This window comes from Hemicordylus capensis, chromosome 2 (assembly GCF_027244095.1).
Source record: "Hemicordylus capensis ecotype Gifberg chromosome 2, rHemCap1.1.pri, whole genome shotgun sequence".
NCBI classification, from domain to species: domain Eukaryota; kingdom Metazoa; phylum Chordata; class Lepidosauria; order Squamata; family Cordylidae; genus Hemicordylus; species Hemicordylus capensis.
The window spans coordinates 400,969,810-400,989,607 of record NC_069658.1 but is presented as its reverse complement, the minus strand read 5'-3'; the positions used below and the strand labels follow the sequence as shown (position 1 = coordinate 400,989,607).

At 47.5% G+C, this 19,798-nt stretch overlaps 1 protein-coding gene across 3 annotated transcripts in view; it reads right to left on the bottom strand.

The window, feature by feature from the left end:
• Nucleotides 1–3,622: 3,622 nt before the first annotated feature.
• The window catches only part of ENPP7 (ectonucleotide pyrophosphatase/phosphodiesterase 7), a 29,896-nt gene continuing 13,720 nt past the window's right edge, over nucleotides 3,623–19,798 (bottom strand). For all 3 annotated transcript variants that reach the window (XM_053303567.1, XM_053303570.1, XM_053303568.1), the window contains 4 exons: nucleotides 17,215–17,832; nucleotides 13,749–13,974; nucleotides 9,091–9,235; nucleotides 3,623–5,571 (listed from right to left, as the gene is read on the bottom strand). In XM_053303567.1, coding sequence (XP_053159542.1) covers nucleotides 9,129–9,235; nucleotides 13,749–13,974; nucleotides 17,215–17,832 — 951 coding nt within the window. In that variant the 3' untranslated portion in view covers nucleotides 3,623–5,571; nucleotides 9,091–9,128. The remainder of the gene's footprint in view (nucleotides 5,572–9,090; nucleotides 9,236–13,748; nucleotides 13,975–17,214; nucleotides 17,833–19,798) is intronic.

Below are 19,798 nucleotides of genomic sequence, written 5' to 3'. Positions count from 1 at the left end.
ATACCATCCATGATAACGGTATTGAAGCCTCCTGGACTATCCATGGAGCACCACTGTCCATCATTGACCCTAAGACTAAGTCAAGTGTATGGCTTGCCACATGTGTGGGACAAGAAATTAGTGGAGATAAGTCCATGGTCATCATGGAGGACATGAAGTCCTGAGCTGAACCAGACAAGGCAGCCTCAGCACGGATATTAAATCCCCCCAGGACTAACAGCTGTGGGGTTCTCAATGCCACATCTGAGACCACCTCAAGCAGCTCAGGCAGGGAGACTGTAAGACAGTGGGGTGGGTGGCATACCAACAGAATCCCAACCTTGTCTCATGATCCCAGCACTGCATGCAGGCACTTGAACTGGTCAGAATGGCGGACATTGCATCTAATGAGGGAGATGATCTCCTGATGAACCAGGGCAACCCCACCTCCCTGCCCACCCCTCCTTGGCTGACACATTGTGTAAGCTTATTCTCTCTGCTAGAACATGTGGGTTGTTTAAGCCAAGACTATCATATTCTAATGGGTTGCTCAATGCACGGGAGCGACAGCCATAATTATTCTCTGAAATGGTTTCTAATAACTTTCTATGCCAAACGGTGAATTCCACTTCAGCTGGACACTTTGAGAGGAGGATTCAGACTAAGTTTGTCATGACTAAGCACCACTGAAATTAAGGGGACAAAGTTGGTTGTTGGTTGTTGTACCATCGAGCCGTGTGGTTTTCTTGGTAGAATACAGGAGGCGTTTACTGTTGCCATCTCCTGTGTAGTATGAGTAATAATGACTAAATTAAGTCCCATTGATGGTAAATGCCCAATTTTTTACATTAAGGCTAATCACATGATTATCAAAATGAAGGTAGCAGGCATGCAGCCCAGGTTTGCAGACTCATGAGAACTCGCACAAAACCCTCCAACCAGGGGTGTAGCTACCATTGCACAGGGTGTTCAAAGAACTCGGGCCACCATGCCCCAGAGGCCATGCCTGGTGCTCCAGCCATGCCCCCTGTGCCTGATGTCAAATGCAGAGGTCACAGCCAGGATCACCTCTTCCTGCTTGCAAAGGCAGAGACGCATGTTCCTGGACAGGCTGGGAACCCAGTGCTGGCTGAAGCGTCTAAAAAATGGAGCCGTGCAGCTCTGTTTTTGAGAAGCTTCAGCCAGTAGCCATGTTTGTAATAGAGCACTATGGCTACAGGGGCTCACATGTATGAATGTGTCACTATGCCGTGCATGGTTCTTTGCTAGTACTGCCTTCAGTAGGGCTGTCCTGCCTCTTTGTGGCTAATCAGGGGACAGATGATGAAGTAATGAGGGCTGACAGTCTCCTGGCAACATACAGCATGATGCAAAGGTTTTGCCTATCCTCTGAGGACCTTCTTTCCCCCAGCTCCCATTTGCAGCAATGGAGACTATGACTGCCATTATTGTCTGGGTGCTGAGTTTGCAGACCTAAACAGAAGGTCTGCTCATCTGTGGGAATCAGGGTAAGAGGTGTTTTTGTTTTGTTTTTAAACTCACACAACTATTCCCATATGATCACGTGCAAGGCCCCATTATGTTCTTTCCCCTTGCAGTTTTGGAAAATAACCTGTTCTTCAAAATGTGTAGCCCTGAACATTATAACAAACCAGTAGTATTAAGGAGTATAGTTGCTTTCTGGAAGTTTCAGGAACAAGCATTCCTGCTCCCTCCCTGCAGAAGCCACCTATCGAAACAGATATATAACAGTACTTTAGCATTTGTATATCACTCTTGAATGTTCAAAGCATTTCACATGCATTATCATCTTGTATCCTTGCAAATATCTTGTAAGGTAAATATTATTTTCATCCCCATGTTGCAGCTGAGGCAGAGAGGCAGTGGCTTGTTGAAGATCTCCTAGTTCATTCATTCATTCAATTCCTTCCAAAAATGGCTCAGGGTGGTTTACACAGAGAAATAATAAACAAACAATTAAGTTCAGGGCAAAAGTGAGAAGTGAACCAGGGAAGTCCTGGTTTACAGCTCAGTCTCTTAACCACTACACTGCACCAGCTCTCTCTGTACCATATAAGCATCTATCAGCACTCCGGTAGTATGAGAAGGTGCCTGGCCTCCTTACCCTTCATGCCAGCCCCCTTAGCTATTAGCCCTATTCAGACATTATGTTGTAGCTGTATTCAGATGCCTGTACACAGGTACATGTTTTAAGTGAATGACTGTGTCTGCGTTAAAATGAACATTTTAAAATGAATGTGGGGTGGAGGCCCCTTAAAATGCATGGTACAGAGAGGAAGTGTACTGCTGTGCCTGTGTTCAGCAATGTTTGAATAACTGTACCTATGCACACCACACACTCGTATGAGTGTTGGACATAACGTGTGAATAGGATACTGTTTTTAGAAGCTGTCGGGGGAGTGGATTCATTAAAATCACTGGGAGTGTAGGAGTGGGGCTTGGTTGTGGATTTCATGAAGGACCGCCCACCCACCCCGCCCTTCACTATAATTCAGGCACCCGGCACTCAGCACAGATGCAGACCTATCCTGAAGATGCTTCAAAAACGTATACATGGAGTGTGGTTAGGGTGTCACTCATCACACTGGGAAGCCTTAAAGGGCCAGAAAAAAGATCTTATATTAAACAGCACTGCGATAAGCAATGACTTGAGTCATTTCCACAGATGACCAATTGATATAAGCTTTTAAGGTCCAATAAGCAGCTGTCCATCAAAAGCATTTAAAAGCAAGCTTCGCCCTGTTGTGCTGACTGCACTGTATTTTCTAGATTATTTAATTATATTTTGCCTCGACTTCTGGAAAATGGTGGTTTTTTTGTTTTGTTTTTCAATGCTAGCACTATTGTAGACCTGGCCGCCTCGCTTCTCTCTCTCTCTCTCCCCACTCCCACCCGGCCCCGCAACAGGTTCCCAAGCCAAACATTTCCTTCCTGCTTTGCTGAGTGGAGAGCACGTCTCTTGTTTCATCTCATTAGTGGGAGAAGTCCACCACCGGTGAGCGCAGCCGGAACTGGTTGCCATGGAAACGCATGTTTATTGAGCTCCTGAGATATGAGGTACTAGGTTGGGGAGAGGCACTCTCAGACATTTGGGGTGGGGGGAGGCTTGCGCTGCTCTGCCTGTGGAGCCTCCAGCGCCACTAGCAGAGTGTCCGGGCAGGGGTGTATGAAAGCCTGGCCCCTGTCCAAGGACCAGGGAATGGTCTGGGAGTTCCATGAAGGGGAGAGATGGGGGGCTTGGCTTCCTGTGCAGGCCAAACAAGCTCTGAGTAGCTCTGGATCATTGATTAGAAGGATACTTATGCTATACTATGTAAGCTAATGACCTAGGGCCCTTCATACAGGTAGGACTGTGTGTATTCCATATAAGCACAGAAGGAGCACAGTTCAGCAAGCTCAGAATTCAGAATCATAGCTTGGTTTGTTCACGACAGTCATGGCTGTAAAGACAGGCTTGGATGTGGGTGAAGGAGTGAACAGGGAAGAGTAGGCAATGTCGGTGAAATCTTCAAAGCCAGAGAGGGGGCTTCAGAGGAGTTGGGGGTAACCAGCGCTTCAGTGCCACACAGAGCTCCTTAGCTCTCTTTCGTGATAGCAGAATAGACAGGCCCAAATAAGCAAATTGTCCAAATAGGAATACTTTTATTTTATAACATGAAATTCGTCAGGAGCTTCTGTATTACGAGTCCAGGCTGGCTGGTTCAGTTCAAGGGTTTCTCTGACAATTGGGGAAAGGGATACATGAGAGTATCTTTACCATTATGTAAAGTACAGTGCCGTAGTGTCTATAGCAGAATACTGTAAAACGGGTTTTCTGCATTATTATTTTTAAAGCAGAAGCCCTCAGCAGCTGGAATCCAATAGGCAAAACCTCTCCCAGCATGGAAATATGGAGACAGAAAAGCTGCATGTTGTGTTTTGCCTGTCCTATAGCTGTCAATGGAAGAATGCCTCTGTCTACATGAACTTGCCAGTCCTAGCTCAGATAATCAAAAAGTCAATATCACAGATTGTCAAAAGTAGCCATCATGGTTGTTGGGGACTCAAGATCCTGGTCAGCTCATTATGCATATTAATCTCTCTCTCTCCTCTTTCATTCACAAAGGAGGAATGGAAGCTATCCCTTTACTTTGCTGGCAAATACTTCTCAATGCTCTGCTGCTTTGCAGCTTCCTGCAGATTATTTTCAAAGATATGAACAATTTCCCCCTCCTCAAATGGCAAGAGAATTCCCAACTGCAATAAACTCTTTTGCATTGTATGTACATTACTAAAATGTGGAGAACAGATGGACAATTCAAGCATCAACTCATAAGGCCAAGTACAGCAGGAATTACGAATTAAAGTCCTGCCGGTATTACCAATTTCTAACAATATAGTCAGTACCAGAATTGATAATGCAACAGGTAGCTTTCCCAGGAGGGTGTATGTGTGCATGGCAGTGAGAGACAGGCAGACAGACAGAGGAAGATCTGGAATTGTACCAGTATGGTGGGAAAAACCTCAAATTGCTGTTTTAAGATTAGCTAAATGTAAATGGAGAAGAACCAAAGACATTGTTTCCAGCCCAAAGCATGACAAAAATCATAAGCTATAACTATCCAAGAGCTATGCCCCTCACCCTCCTTTAAAAAAAACACACCTCAGTGTTCATTCTTGGAAAGAAAAATGCTTGCCAGTAAGATGGGAGATCCATCCCCCATACAAGCCAGTGGGGGAGATGGATATTTTGAGGAAGAATAAAGAGGATGCAATTGGAGCACAGATGAAGTGTTACAAAGCCTACTCCCTTGTGGTGGTAGCACTGGAGTTTCCAGTGTCTAGAGGAGGAAAGAGGTTTTGCTTCCCTCTTCAGCAGTGTTTTCCATTGCAGCCCCTTTGCTCTCTCAAAAGAAGTTGGTGATAGCTGCTCACTAATGTGATAAAGTAAAGGGCTTGCAACTGTGGAAGAAGCTGAGATGGGAACCAAACTTGCCCCTACCCTGCATATTAGTGACCACAGTTGGGAGAGGGGTAGGGTTGCCAACATTTCATTGCCAGAATGAGGGACACAGGTTTGAGGGGGCTGGGGGCCTGGCTGGGGGTGGGGCAGGAGTATGCAATGGTAAATGATACCGCAGCCTGAGTATCATTGACATATATGTATTTGAATTATATGCTATTGCATAATGCCAGCATTATTATTTAAAACATATTCAAGTTATACCACTTTTCAACCAAAAAAATTTCTCAAAATAAGAAGCTGCTTGCCCCGTCACCAAAATGAGGGACCCATGCTGTCCCTATAGTATAGGGACTAACATTTCATCCCTGAAATGAAGGACATTCAGTGTAATGAGGGACAGTTGGCAACCCTAGAGAGGGGGAAAGGTGTGAGGGGGCTCACACAGCTGTTTCCCTGATGCAGCCCCACAAAGATCTCCTCCCATAGAAGCCCGGAAGTGCAGGATGGTGAATTCAGAGGTGGGGGTGGATGAAGATCCGGAGTGTTCCTCCTGTCCCTTGCTCACTCCGATTGCCCTTCCTTTTGTTCACTGGGAATACCTTCTTGTGCTGTAATGCTCCTTTCCCCTGTGAAGACATAAAGATGGAATCAATTGGTGTTATTATTTTCTTCCATGTCACTTATGGACTATTCTGGTAAACTATGCATACAAAGGGCTTTCTCAAGTGAGTGTTTTTTTAGGATCCCCTCAGTGCCCCAATTAGTTTCTTTTGCTCTATATATCAATTACACCTTCAAGCCAATGAGTCCTTCCCATGTAGTTCTGGGCCTTTTCCATTCAAAGGAATGTCAAAATCTAAAGCATATGGAAGAGAGTGGTCAGTATACAGTGTAATTTCCACTAGAAGTTGCTTTAGTAATAGTCATGGATTCCCTTGCCCTCAGCTCAAAATTGTGGGGGATGTACCATAAAATTGTCTCTGTTACATCTTGTCCATATACTGCACATCAGTTCTGAGAATAGAATTTGGTATTGTTTTGATGTCATGATTTCAAATGCCAGGTTTTTGGCACCATCCCTATGCTGTAGTGGGGGAGTCTTACATAAGAGAACAAAGATGGTGTCTGTCTGGAGGGATGAGGTGGTCATGTTGGTATCACTGGGGGTATCTGGCAAAAGTGCTTGCAGTAGTAGCCCTCAGTCTTGACTTACACTCCTGAGGCCTTCTAGTGATACAAACATATCTTGGAGCTGCTTCACATATTGCAAAGTTTCTATATGGAAGAGTCTTGAAATAATTGTGGGATGATTATCACACATGCATGTTTTTCATTTTCTGAACAAATGCTAGGCAGCAGCAGTAACCTCTGTGGCTGACATAATGCACAGACTTCTGTCTGCATTTTAATGACACATTTGCACCATTTTGCAAGAGCACTCTTGCACAAATGCATGAAATCGTGTAAATGGAGTTGTGTGAAGGATGGCCATTGGAAATAATGGCTGCCAATCCATCACACAACTCTGCTTGCATGATTTTGCACATTTGTGCAAGAGCGCTCTTCTTGCACAATTGTGCAAATGCTTCATTAAAACGCAGACAGAAGCCTGTGCAGTATATCAGACAGTTTTTCCTGTACACATACATACACACAGCAAAAATCTCAAAAGGCTATTGCATAACTAGAAAAGGTATAGAAGAGGGCAACCAAAATGACTGAGGACCTGGAACGCATTCCTTATGAGTAAAGGCTAACATGTTTGAGGCTTTTTAGATTAGAAAAAGGGTGACCAGGAGCAGGGGACATGACTTAGAAAACCATGTATGGTGTGGAGAGAGTGACTAGAGTGGAGTTTCACTAGAACCCATGTTCTTCCAATGAAACTGGCAAGAGATGTAGAATGGGCTAAATGCGGTTTCTTCACACAGCACATATTTATTTGATGAATTCACTGCCATAACATGTGACAATGGCCACTAGCCTAGATGTTTTAAAAAGAGAATTAGTCAAATTTCATGGAAGACAAGTCTATCAGGGGCTACTAGTCATAACAGCTACATGCTACATGTTGTTGGGGAACACAGCCTCTAGGTGGGGACCATGGTCTTCAGGTCCTGCTTATGAGCTTCTCAGAGGCATCTGGTTGGCCACTATGGGAAATGGGATGCTGAACTAAATACAACTTTGACCTGATCCACTAGGGTGTCCTTATGTTAGCATCCACCTTGATCCATATATAGGCTGCATGCACATGGAAGCACGCTCCCACATATGTACCTCTGGCAGGATGAGAAGCTACATGTGCAAATGGATACATAGCGTCCCTCCGCAATCCAACAGAAGTGGCTGCACACAAGTAGTGCCCCCCCTCTCCCTCCCTTCCCTCTCTTTACAAATCTGTAATCCTGCGTGCATAGTGTGTTGAATCCAATGTGTTGCACAGAGATAGCTCATTGCCTCTTGCTGCTCCAAGTGAATTGCAATGCACCAACTTACCCCTTCACTAGCCTTGCCCCATGGGCAAGCCTGGCACTCATGCAGCCCTGCCCTCTTTTCCCCAGCCTTGCTTGCCAGGCCAGAGGCAATAAACCTGAGATGAGATGACTGCTTCATCTTGACTCGTGAAAGGATTGCCCTTGAATGGGGGTGGGGCACCTGCACTTGGCAGCCCATGGCATACTCGTCGCCTGATGCCATCAGCTTACCTTGCCTCATGGGAGAGCTGCCCTGGTGATGTTGCATGTGATTTCCACCACATAAGAACACAAGAGTAGCACTGCTGCATCAGACCAAGGATCTATTCAGTCTTGTTTCCCATAGTGGTCAGTCAAATGCCTCCAGGAAGTCAACAAGGAAGAACCGAGGGGGCAGGGCATGGAAGTGCCTTTTGTGGAGGAATTTTGTAACACGTGAAGTGGGCCTCATTCACTCCTTGACCCAAGACTCTTAATGCACTCTACAAGAAGGGTGGACGTTTTTGATTCTCTGGAGGGGGATTTCAAATGGGCATTGGAGGAGCTTTTGAGCAGAATCACTTCACTGCTTCAAGCAGTGAAGTGATGCTCTTTTCCTCAAGTACAGTAAGCAGAGAGAGCTACTTCCCACTCTACCACAGCCTGATGGAGAGAACTAGGAGTGGCACTCTTCCCTGAGCAGCACTTTTCCCTGCAGGTATTTCTTCCAGCACTTACTAAAACAAGAGAAATGTGACATGAGTTAGGCTGCTTCTCATGTCATTTGAAGGAACTGGCAAGTGGCTGCTCACCTGTACATAGCAGGGATGTTAAGCCTCTTGGAAAGTGCACACAAAGCTATCTGGCAACTTGAGGATTAATGTTGTAGGAGAGCCAGCAGCCTCCTCGTGGTGTCTGGGAAGCAAAATCTACTGGAGCTATTTTAAGATGGCCATCTTGTATGAGAGGGGCCAAAGGCCAGGTTGTGAGGAGAGAGAGTTGTTGGTGCTTTCTGTTCACAAGTTGAGGAGATGGGAGGCATGCAAACCCATAGTCTAGGGGTTCTCAAACTTGGGTCCCCAGATGCTGTTGAACTACAGCTCCCATCATCCCCAGTCGCAATGGCCAAGAGCTAGTCCACAAGTCACCTCAGGTCAGCACTCCAATACCTTAGAAACTAGGGCAGAGTTGGAAGGCCTTTCAAGCCATTTCCAGCTTCAACCTGGGGGCTTTGGGGGAGGGATGAAAAGTTTCATAAAATGGTGCGCCTCACTCACATTGGGAAGGAGACAAATAGGGCAGGGAACAGTAAGGGCATACCTGCTGCCAGAAGGTAAGCAAGGTGAACTTTTTCTCCCTGTCCACTCCACTTCCTCAAATGGCTAAAACATCTTCTCAACTATGCAGGCTGCAAATAGGGTTGAAAAGTTGGGAGGGGGGCACATTGGCTCACCAGGGTTGTCAATCCTCCAGGATTGCCTGGAGCTTCCAGGAATCAGCATCAATCTCCAGGTGACTTTTGAAAGCAACCTTGGAAATTTTTAGTGGCTTGGCAGTATGAAAAAATATTGGTAAAAATACTCAACAGGGGGTGGGTGGGATCTCCTGGAATAATTTCAGTTAGAGTTGTCACTCCTATCTAGGCCGAAGCTGTATATTAAAAATAAACACAGTTCCAGTTTTTCATACCTGGTTGGTGCCCTTTCCCAGGAAGCTGGAAAACATCCTTACAAAAGCACATGACAAGGAATCCCAGTCAAGAATCTCAGAAAGGCAGCGAAGCCTAACAGCCATGTAAGTTTCCAAGTGGCAAGAGGAGAAATTGTTCTGGTCCCTGTAATACAGAAGGGAGCAACGTGAGACAGGAACTGCTGTGTGGTAGCAATCAGGGGATGCAACAGCTCTTAAATATCTCCTGCAGAAGGTTGGCATCAGGGGCGTAGCTAGGGGAGAGGGGGCCGTGTTCATCCCTCTCTCTGGTGGACCCCCAGAGTGAGGGAGATAATGAAGGAAATAGAAAGGGGTGGAGCTGGAGGGCCCTCAGGAGCTGGGGGCCCGTGTTCGTTGAACCCTGTCGCTCAATTATAGCTACGCTCCTGGTTGGCATGTATTTTTTTTATGTATTTATTTAAAATATTTGTATCCCACCGTTCCAGGACCACATTGCTCAGGGCAGTTCACAGGCAATAAAAGTAATAACATAATATAAAATTAACAAAATTCAGTGAAAAACAAGAGCCAGTTAAAACCTGATTCACAAATTAAAAGCTTATGATAAACCAAGAATAAAAATTAACATCTCTCTCTAAAATGGTGGGTCTTTAAGACCAGAATGATCTTCTAGTCCCTTCCAGATCATTGAAAGGGAGAAAACAAGATTTCTTAATGCAAGGAGATTGCCACAGGAATTGCATCAGGTTTGCAGTCTTAAGATTGAGCTTTCACCCCAAGGTTCTGAATCTGCACCCAGGGAAGGAGTAAGCAGTGCAGCACAGATCTGGGCACTAGATGTCAGTATTTAAACAAAAATGTCTGAGCTAGCTTCTTGGGACCAGTTCCCACTGATGTGATGATGGTCTGTATACTCACCAGCACACATGACCTAACGTGTGCATCAGGCATATGCCCAGTTTCTGCAATCTTCCCATCTCAACAAGGTGAGGGAATAACTCAGGGAATAAAATGTCGTGTATAAGGTATATAATAATCCATGTAATGTGTGCACGGCAGACTCACTTGCAGCCTAGTGCCCCACTGCACATACAGTATTTACTGTTACATTTCCAATAATCTGAACAGACCTTTGGTCCATGATAAAAACAAGGGCTCCATTTCACACTGCTCAGCTTCACTATCTGATTGTGTACATGAGCAACTGTTTCTGTCATTATGGCTGCTGGGAAAAGTTCAGCGTTGATACCTAAGGTAGTTGCTAGGTTACAGTTTATAGCACCTGGTTCACTCTAAGTGTTCTCCATATGCTTGGGAACAATCCCCTGGGAAGGAATTCAGCAGTGTGAGCTGGCCACTGTGGTGTAGCGGCTAGAGTGCTGGACTTGGAGTGGGGAGACCCAAGTTCAAATCCCCATTCAGCCATGAAGCTCACTGGGTGACTCTGGGCCAATCGGTTATTTCTCAGCCTAACCTACCTCACAGGCTTGTTGTGAGAATAAACATAACCATCTCTGGGTTCTTTAAAGGAAGAGCAGGATATATCCATTCCAATAAACTAAACTAAACATGGCCTGTAATAAATATTTTTGTGTTTGAAAATATCTGCTCTAGGCTAGCAGGAGACGGGGACAGCAAGGGCTGGGGTGGCATCAGTGCTGGATCTCAGCCAGAGGGTAGGGCTGGGGCAGGGTAGCGTGTGGCCAGTCTCCTCAAGTGGCAAATGGCCATGAATGGCACTGGCCACATGAGGTGCGTAGGGTCCTCTGCTGAAAAGCCATCTTTTCCAGATAATCAGGTGGTTCAGCTCACTCGCAATATAGTCCCATCCAAGTCCTTAACTAACACGTTCTGAATGCAGACGTGGGCAGCAAGTTAACATTTTCCCAAATGGTTGCTGATGTTGACCAAAGGTAACTTTGCAAGAAACTTGTTAGAAACAACATTGACAGCAGCCTGGACATAATTAAGGGGAGGCAACATATGAGACTGTATCAATCCACTGTGTTCACTGATGATGTTGGCACCAGTATGGCTTATTGCGGTCCATGGAATGGCTTGATCAAGAGAGATGTATGGGAATGGTTTTGCAGGGTGCAGCTCTGCACAGCCCTTCAGGTCAAGAGATGTGGAAATATGCAGAAGGGAGTATACAAGAGTACAAGGAAATAAAGGAGGAATCCATTCCTTGCCCTTTACCCCTGTTTTCCAGCATCAGCTACACAGTAAGGTTGTGCACATGACTGTTTCTGGGGCAGGCAGGGCTGAACCCACCTTCCCCCCCCCAGATGATCAGTTTTCTCCTCTTCAATGTGCCACCACATGCCCAAACCATTGGCATTGCTCCTGGCAGCGTGGATCGCTGGATGCTGGGAAAACGAGTCCCCTCCTCCAGGTATCCTACAATGCACCTTGTGATGAGCTCGGTACATTGGGGGAATCCCCCGTGAGTCAGGCACTCTAGGCGCCCGACTCTCTCTGTGTGTTTGGGCACCTAGAGACCCCGGTCCTGGGGTTGAGGGCACACTTGCATCCTCTAACCCTGGCTTATTATTTATTTATTGGTTTGATTTATATACCATCCCTCCAAAATGGCTCAGGGCAGTTAAAAGTCGGGGTAAGAAGTCGGGCTTATAGAGGCAGAAGAATTGGGATCGGAAGGGATCCCAGCACACCACATGAGCCGCCCAGTCTGGGCTGCCCTATCCTGGGTTGGGCTGCTCATGTGAATAGCCTCAGTGAATCAGTACCCACTGGGCACTAGCCCATTTGAACTAATAACTATTGACAAGGTAATCTACAAGTATGTGCAGTCCTTTCCAAACCCACTTATGCAGCTTCTTCATGGCTCTCTCCAATGAATTAAAGAACTCCTATGGTTAGATGGCCATCAGGGGACTCACCAGTCAGAAAGCTCCTTAGCACTATAGAGTATATAGCAGGTTCCCCACTCTCATGATATTTTTATTGAGGCTCAGGCAGGTCATCTAACTTGGCACTAGGGATGTGCACAGAACCACGGATGTGCGGTTCCAAGTTGGCGGGCGTGTGACTTTAAGGGCGGGGGAGGGTGCTTCCCCCCCCCCGCCTGTGCTTGTTTCTGGTAAAAATCTTCAGGGCGGCAGCGTAACTCCCTGCCGCCCCTTCCTCAGCTGGAATTGGCCAGAATTACCAGGTGCACGTGCGCCTGTTGCGCATGCCCCCGTCTGACGTGCACGCACGTGACAGGCGCACGTGCACCCGGTACTTCCGGCCACTTCCGGTTGAGGACGGGGAAGGGGTGGCAGGGAGGTACACTGCCACCCCAAAGGTTTTTATTGGGAAGGAGTGCCGGCGGGGGAAAGTGGTGGGAGGGGTGAGTACACCCTCCCCTGCCCTTAAAGTTGCACCCCTACTGGCTCCGAACTTCGAACTGGCCCTGGGGTTCAAACCTGTTCAGCGGCCCATAAAAGGGCCTCCGAACAGGTTCATGCACATCCCTACTGGGCATGGCACAAATAAGTTATCTCTTCCTGACCAGACCTCTCTCAGTGGAGAGCAGCTGTGAGCTGACTGAGGACCCCCAGAGAGAGGCTGACCCCTTGCCAGGAAGTGGCCAAGGGATAACCTCAAGCACTGGGGATGGTCCATGAGGCAGAACAAAGGGTATTGCAGCAGGAGCAGGGAGAGAGCATCAGCCAAGGAGAGGGGAAGCGATGGCTAGAGATCACCTACCAGAAACTGGGATCAGACCAAAGGTGGACTTATGAGCAGGGGGGTCCCATAAAATGGTGGGCTTCAAGCTTCTCTTAGCAAACTGGCATGATACTTAGTCTTTAAGACCATTTGCACAGCTTTAATTTTCAAGCTGGAGTGAAACAAATATGAAATGCAGTCCCCCCCACCGCCCACACTCATATTCATTATATCCCACTATACTGTGCTATTTATTTGAATGTATCAGGCTGAATTGTATCCGTTATTGTTTCATGCTATTTATAAATCATGATGTGCAGTTTGCTTGAAAAGTGGTCCATATCTACCTTAAATAAAGAAATAAATAAATAGGTAGGTACAATGGAGTAAGGAGGCCATAGGTGGCCTGTGTTCAGGTTGCCTGCCCCCCCCCCAGTGGCAGCACCCACTGCCCCCTGCAGGCACGCATGGATGGTAGTGGTGGCCCCCCCGGTGAAGCAGCCCAGGGTCGGCTGCCCTGCCCTCGCCTCTTAGCTGACTGCCCTAGTGAGTGGCAGGAGCAGGGCAGACTATGGTGGGCTGCTTCAGGGAGGCCACGACCGCCACCGTGCATGGTGGGAGAGAAGGGGCTCTGTGCTCGCCTTGGTGGGCACGTAGAGGTGCCCCTTCTCTCCATACAAGGCGGCGGCAGCAGCGTCTTCCCTGACAAAGCTGGCTGGGCTAGGCTGTCCTGCTCCTGCCACTCAGTGCGGCAGCCAGCCGCAGCCTACCCTGGGGTCTTATGTCAGGGAGGCCGCTGCTGCCACGAGTGTGGCAGAAGTGGAGGAGTGCCATGCAGGGGAGAGAGGTGCTGTTGGGTGCCCTTCCTGATGGCGTCTCCGGCAGCAGCTGCACATGGGTTCTTGGAGCCCATGCACACAGTTACAGCTCCGCCCCTGGGGAAGTAACTGGCCACTTAGTTCGCTACAGTACTGACAAATTAGCAAGCAGCAATATCAGACCTGCATTTTTGACCAGCATATGCTGTGTGGCTTCCAAGGATCCATCGTTTGGCTCAGGAGTGATCTCCAGAAGTTCACAGAGGAGAGCATAAACATTCACACTTTCAAAAGGCTCGACTTCTAGCCCTCTTCTGAAGGCTGGTCCCACAGCCCGGAATATGGTCTTCATGTTTATATCTTCGTTGTCAAAGCCATGTTCCCCCTTGTTGATCTGCACTTTGATTCTCTGCAAAGGAAAAACTTATTTTCCCATTACTGCATTTTTTTTTTGGGGGGGGGGGCTTAGTTCTCTCCATCCAGAAGGCAAAGATGCAGCACATTTTCCATCTGTTGAACCCCATACTCCTGCATTAGGGTGGAATGATTTAAATCAAAGAGAAAAGAACAATAGTATGTATTTGCCTGCACAATACAATAAATATAACAATGACACTTAGTTTTAAAGGTGCATCTGGTCTCTAATAGGTTTTTGGTTTTTTTTAAAAAAGATTGACTTGGCTGACATTGGGCAACTGATTTAAATCAAGTTTCTAATTTGGAAATTCATATATTTCCTGAACACCATGCATGCTATTTATTTGCTATAACCATTAAAATGCTTTGGCTTGGAACTAAATAGAGCCTTTATCTAACCTGGGAGCATAATCTAAGACCTTTGGCCATGCTGCCTATGTGTGCTGCAAATAATAGACAGATTTCTGCTGCCTTTTGCACATGATAAGGATACTAAGCAAGATCTTACTTGAAGGCTAAGGCTGCAATTCTGTGCATTCTCACCTGGACACAGAATTGGCCCTTTTGGCACCCTAGGTGAAGTTTGACGTTGGTGTCCCCCTGGCTTTAACTTGGGCCATGCAGGCTGCTCATTCACTGGGACAGAAAAGAATTCAGGATGGGATACAGAGCAGAGCAAAGCAAGTCAAGTCAAGGCAAAGCTGGCTGGCTTTGCTCACTCACTCTTTCTCTCCCCACCCACACACCCCACTCCCCCTCCAGGGAGGAGAGCACATGGGGGCTCTCAGCAAGTCAGAAATGCCAGTGATTGCTTGGAGAGGGAAAAGGAGATATACAGCACCCCCCAAGAACTGGTGCCCTATGCAACTGCTTAGGTTTGCCTGGTGGACGGGCTGGCCCTGCCTGGACATAAAGACCACTGAACAAAATGGAGCCTCTGAGTAAACATCCATCCATCCATCCATCCATACAACTGGGCTTCAAGTGTCCAGACCTTTCAATAACCCAAAGTTAGTAGGTATTATTGGGCAGAATGGTGTTTCTCAGGGAGAAGGAAAGGAAATGTCTACATTGTTTGGTTAGCAGAGTCCTAAGTATCCCAAACTTTTTCTTAAAAAAAAAATAAAAAAAAAATTGCAGAGGTCAGACACTTGGAGACATAGAACAGGAGTGCAAGGTATGTATCTCCTTCAGGGGATCCCTCATTCCCAGCAGGCCCCTGGCCCTGATGGAAGCAGAAAGGCTTGGGAGCTAGGGCAAGCAGTGGGGAGAGGCAGCTGGCAACAGCGACGGAACCCAGAGAGAAGCCAGCTGGAGGGGAGACAGCAGAGGGCTTCCTCCCACCACCCAGGAACAGCACAGGCAATGAGCAAGGGGTGGGTGAGTGACTGTCAGCAGGGAGGAAACAGCCCTGCGGGCCAGCAAACAAGTACCTGTGGGCCGGACCCGTCCCATGGGCCATATGTTCTACAGCAGTGTTTCTCAATGTTTTTGGAGTCATGGACTGGTACATTCTTTGTGCACAGTTTCCTGGACCAGCAGTTAGTAAAGGGGTCGCCTCCCGCAGGCACTCCCCAAACCATTTCAAGCCGGAGGGGCACCACTGCTGTGAGCTCTCCGGAGCTCATTTCCAGGCAGGCAGCCCTCACTGCTGGGATAACACTCATTTAGCTTTTTCAAAATGAACGTTATCCCAGCAGCGAGGGCTGCTGGCCTAGAAATAAGCTCTGGAGAATTCCCAGCAATGGAGGGCTCCACCAGCTTGAAATTGTTTTGTGGGGGGATTAATTCCTCCAGCACGGACCGGCACTCAACTGCTCATGGACCAGTGGTTGAGAAACACTGTTCTACAAGGCTGCCTTATGATACCTTGCTAGTCTTTGGGTCCAGTAGGCAGTTCATAGTAATAAGTACAATGACTGACAGGATGAGGAAAATTACTCAAAGTAGTCCCATTGTAATTAAAGTTAGGCATTGCCTAAATTGTTCTTTTAATTTCAATGGGGTTACTTTGAGTAATTTTCTTTATCATGTCAGCCAGTATATGGCTTACTGTGTCATATATAGTACTTAATCTCACGAGTCATATTTCCCCCTAAGGTTCTATTTTTAACAAAGGAAGGCAGCCTTTTATGCTTTTTAAAAAACGAGATTACAAGTCTCTTCAAAAATAACCTCATTTAAAAGGAAATCTGAATGTAAATACAAATTAACATGTTTTTTAAAATTCTTACTGAACAGTAAAAAAAATCTGATCTAAACAAAAAATCAACATTTAAAAATAATCTGGGATTATTTTTAAAGGCATAGATTAGCATTTATCCTGCCTTGTACACATACAGTGAGAAGAGTCAATGTGTCATATCTGTGTAGATGTGCTTTACACACATGTAACAGAAATAAATATTAACTCCATGTCACCGTTAAATGAGTACTAGGCTATGGTGTCTTGTTTAACATCTAATGCTTCCACTCTGAGAAAACAGAATTTTATGTAAAGGCTTTCATTTCATGTTGCAAATGGATTGCCAGAACACTTTGTACCCTATCTAAGCTTTCCACAAGATCCAGGATTTCAAGACTGGCACTTCGTTTTGGGTTTATCAGTCAACAGACTTGGAAGTGGTACCTGAATGATGGGATGATAGGTGCAGAAGGCCTAAATGAAATCTATACACCCCTCTCCCTGACTCCCCCCAATTTAGCCATATCATGCTCCCCTGTAGCCTTCTAGTTAAGGAGGTCAGTCAGAACAGAGGCAAGTGGGCCAGCCCCATGTAATTTGAGCACGGTTTGAGATGCTTATGACAGGAGGTGGGAGTCCCAGAAGTAAAGCTCGATTTGAAGCCATCCTTAGGAATTTTGGGGGTGGAAGGTAGGTATGGGAGTAGGATCCCTCTCCCTCACCCCCATGCTCTGGTTTTCTTGAGAAGGAAAGGCAGAAAGCGATGAGGGAAAGCAAGGGAGATATCCACTCCATTCTGATAATTTCATTACACCTAGGGACCTGCTGGGAATGTATAGGGAATCTGATGGAGGGGTGACAAGCATACTGGAATCAGTAATCACTGTATGAGAAAGCACTTAGGGGGTCATTTATCTGCCCTCTCCCCACCATCCTCTTTTGCCCACCAAAATAGATCTCCTTGTGCTTCCCTTGCACAAAAGAGAAGGTGTAAGAAGGGAAGAGAAGAGCTAGAAATGCTTATTTAGGGAATTAGAAACATCATACCCCATGGATCACGTAGCCAGAGTCACCGTACAACACAAGAGGTGAGACCCGAGTATTGTTGGCATAATGGAATCTCTTGGGGAAGTCCTCCTTCTTATAGACATGGAGTTTGGGGTGAGCCTGTCTCAGAGCCTCATAAACTTGTTCCAGTTTTCCTGGTTTGGGTTCCAGAAGCCCCAGTGGTCCATAGTCTACCAACTCAAACTTGATGTCACTAAAAGAGAAGTTCTTCACAGTTCGCAGGAAAATTTCGTCCTCTTTGATGACTTGCTCCATGCCGTGGTCAGATGTGATGATCAAGTTGAGCGTAGAGTTCATGTTCTCCTTGATGCGCTGTCTCAAGTAACCAACTGTCCGATCCACCTGACTGACCATGTCTTTCCTTTTCTGTGATTCTGGGCCATATTTGTGTCCTGTGGAGTCAGGTTCTCCAAAGTAAAGAGCAACAAAGTCAAGACCATCCTCAGTGAACCACTTCATGACGGTGTCAATGTTCTGCCTCCACTCAGTCTCATTGTCATATTTGTGAAAGAGCTTCTCCACTTTATTCACATTCACCCTTTCTCCTTGGTAGGTGGCATTACCTCCAGGGAAAAAGAGGGACGCTGTCTTTAAACCCTAGAAGGAGAACAGCATAGGCCTAGAAACTTATGACATCATAGACAAGTCTGCACGTTTAAGGGCATCTCCAGCAAACACAGCTTCTGACATTAGGTGCAGAATAACTCATCCTAAAATTCTAGTTCTGGTTGCAGAGAAAACCTTGTAAACACACTGGCTGACATGATATGCACCACGGCAACAATGGTGTAACCCATGCCATGGCTTCTGAGGACTCGTAAGCAGCCCCATCCAGAGGCGTAACTAGGGAAAACGGCGCCTGGGGCAAGCACTGAAATGGCGCCCCCACACGCCCCCCGCCCGCCCCAACATACTACATTATACTTAGGTTTTTCCTCACAAGTGCCCGCCGCCACCGCCAAGCCAGGCCACTGACTGGCCGCCAGGCGCCAGCAAAGCAATGGGGGGGGGGGCGCGGGCAGCGCGGAAGGGACCGCTCGTGGGGAGGGGGCGCCGACGCGCTCCCTTGACTGCTGCAGTGCTGCTGCATAGGGGTGTGCACGGAACCGCAGAGCTGCGGTCCGGCACTGTGGGGTGGGTTCCTTTAAGGGCGGGGAGGGTTTACTTACCCCCCCGCCACTTGCCCCCGTCCAGCGCGCGTATTTAATGTAATAATTGGGGCAGCAGGATACTTCCCTGCTGCCCCTTGTCCCTCTGCAATGCCGCCAGCTTTGACTCACAGTTTTGAAAATAAATTACTGCTGCCCAGTGCCAATAATGAAGTTGAAGAAGAAGCCGGCCTCCACTTCGGCGCCTCTCCACCCGGCGGCTCCCCCAGGAGCCGCCGCCGCCTCCCAGCAGCCACTGAGAGCGGCTCTGCCATGGAGGACGTGCCGCGGCGCCGCGGCAACCCTCACTTCCGGCTACCATGCGACTTTCCCCCACATACAGAGTGGCTGCATTCTGCCACTCTGTATGCGGGGGAAGTCGCATGGAAGCCGGAAGTGAGGGTTGCATCACTTCCGGCTTCCATGCGACTTCCCCCGCATACAGAGTGGCAGAATGCAGCCACTCTGTATGTGGGGGAAAGTCGCATGGTAGCCGGAAGTGAGGGTTGCCGCGGCGCGTCCTCCATGGCAGAGCCGCTCTCAGTGGCTGCTGGGAGGCGGCGGCGGCTCCTGGGGGAGCCGCCGGGCGGAGAGGCGCCGAGGTGGAGGCCGGCTTCTTCTTCAACTTCATTATTGGCACTGGGCAGCAGTAATTTATTTTCAAAACTGTGAGTCAAAGCTGGCGGCATTGCAGAGGGACAAGGGGCAGCAGGGAAGTATCCTGCTGCCCCAATTATTACATTAAATACGCGCGCTGGACGGGGGCAAGTGGCGGGGGGGTAAGTAAATCCTCCCCGCCCTTAAAGGAACCCCCCCACCCGGACCCGGACCAGCCAGATCCGAACCGGTCTGGAAAGTCCGGAGGCCTTTACAATGGCTTCCAGACCGGTTCGGACACACCCCTACTGCTGCACTGAGCAGGAAACATTTGTATTAACAAAAATAAATAAATAAATAAATAAAAAAAATTTTTTTTGTCATGGCAGCGCCCCCCACGTGACCAGAAAAGATGGCGCCCGGGGCACGTGCCCCCCCTGCCCCCCCTATAGTTACGCCTCTGGCCCCATCACTGTTCAGAACAAACAGTTGTGTAAGCAACACTACTGCAGTTATTCTCATTTGCTGCAGTGCAAATAATTGTGGTAGCACTGCTTGCACAGCCACTCTTTTTTAACAGCATCAGGGCTGTTTATGAGTCTGCAGAAGCCTCAGCACAGATCACATCATTGCTGGTATGGTGCACACCATGCCATTCAAGGTGTTTACAAAGTTTTATATGGCAAAATATGCAGCCAGATGTATTGGGCTTTGTATATGTGGTATTTTCAGACCCCATTTAGATGCCAATGATATCTTTGGGAGTTTGACAGGGCCCAATCCCTCCCCTAAGCTCCCAATGAGCCTCCAAACCTTCT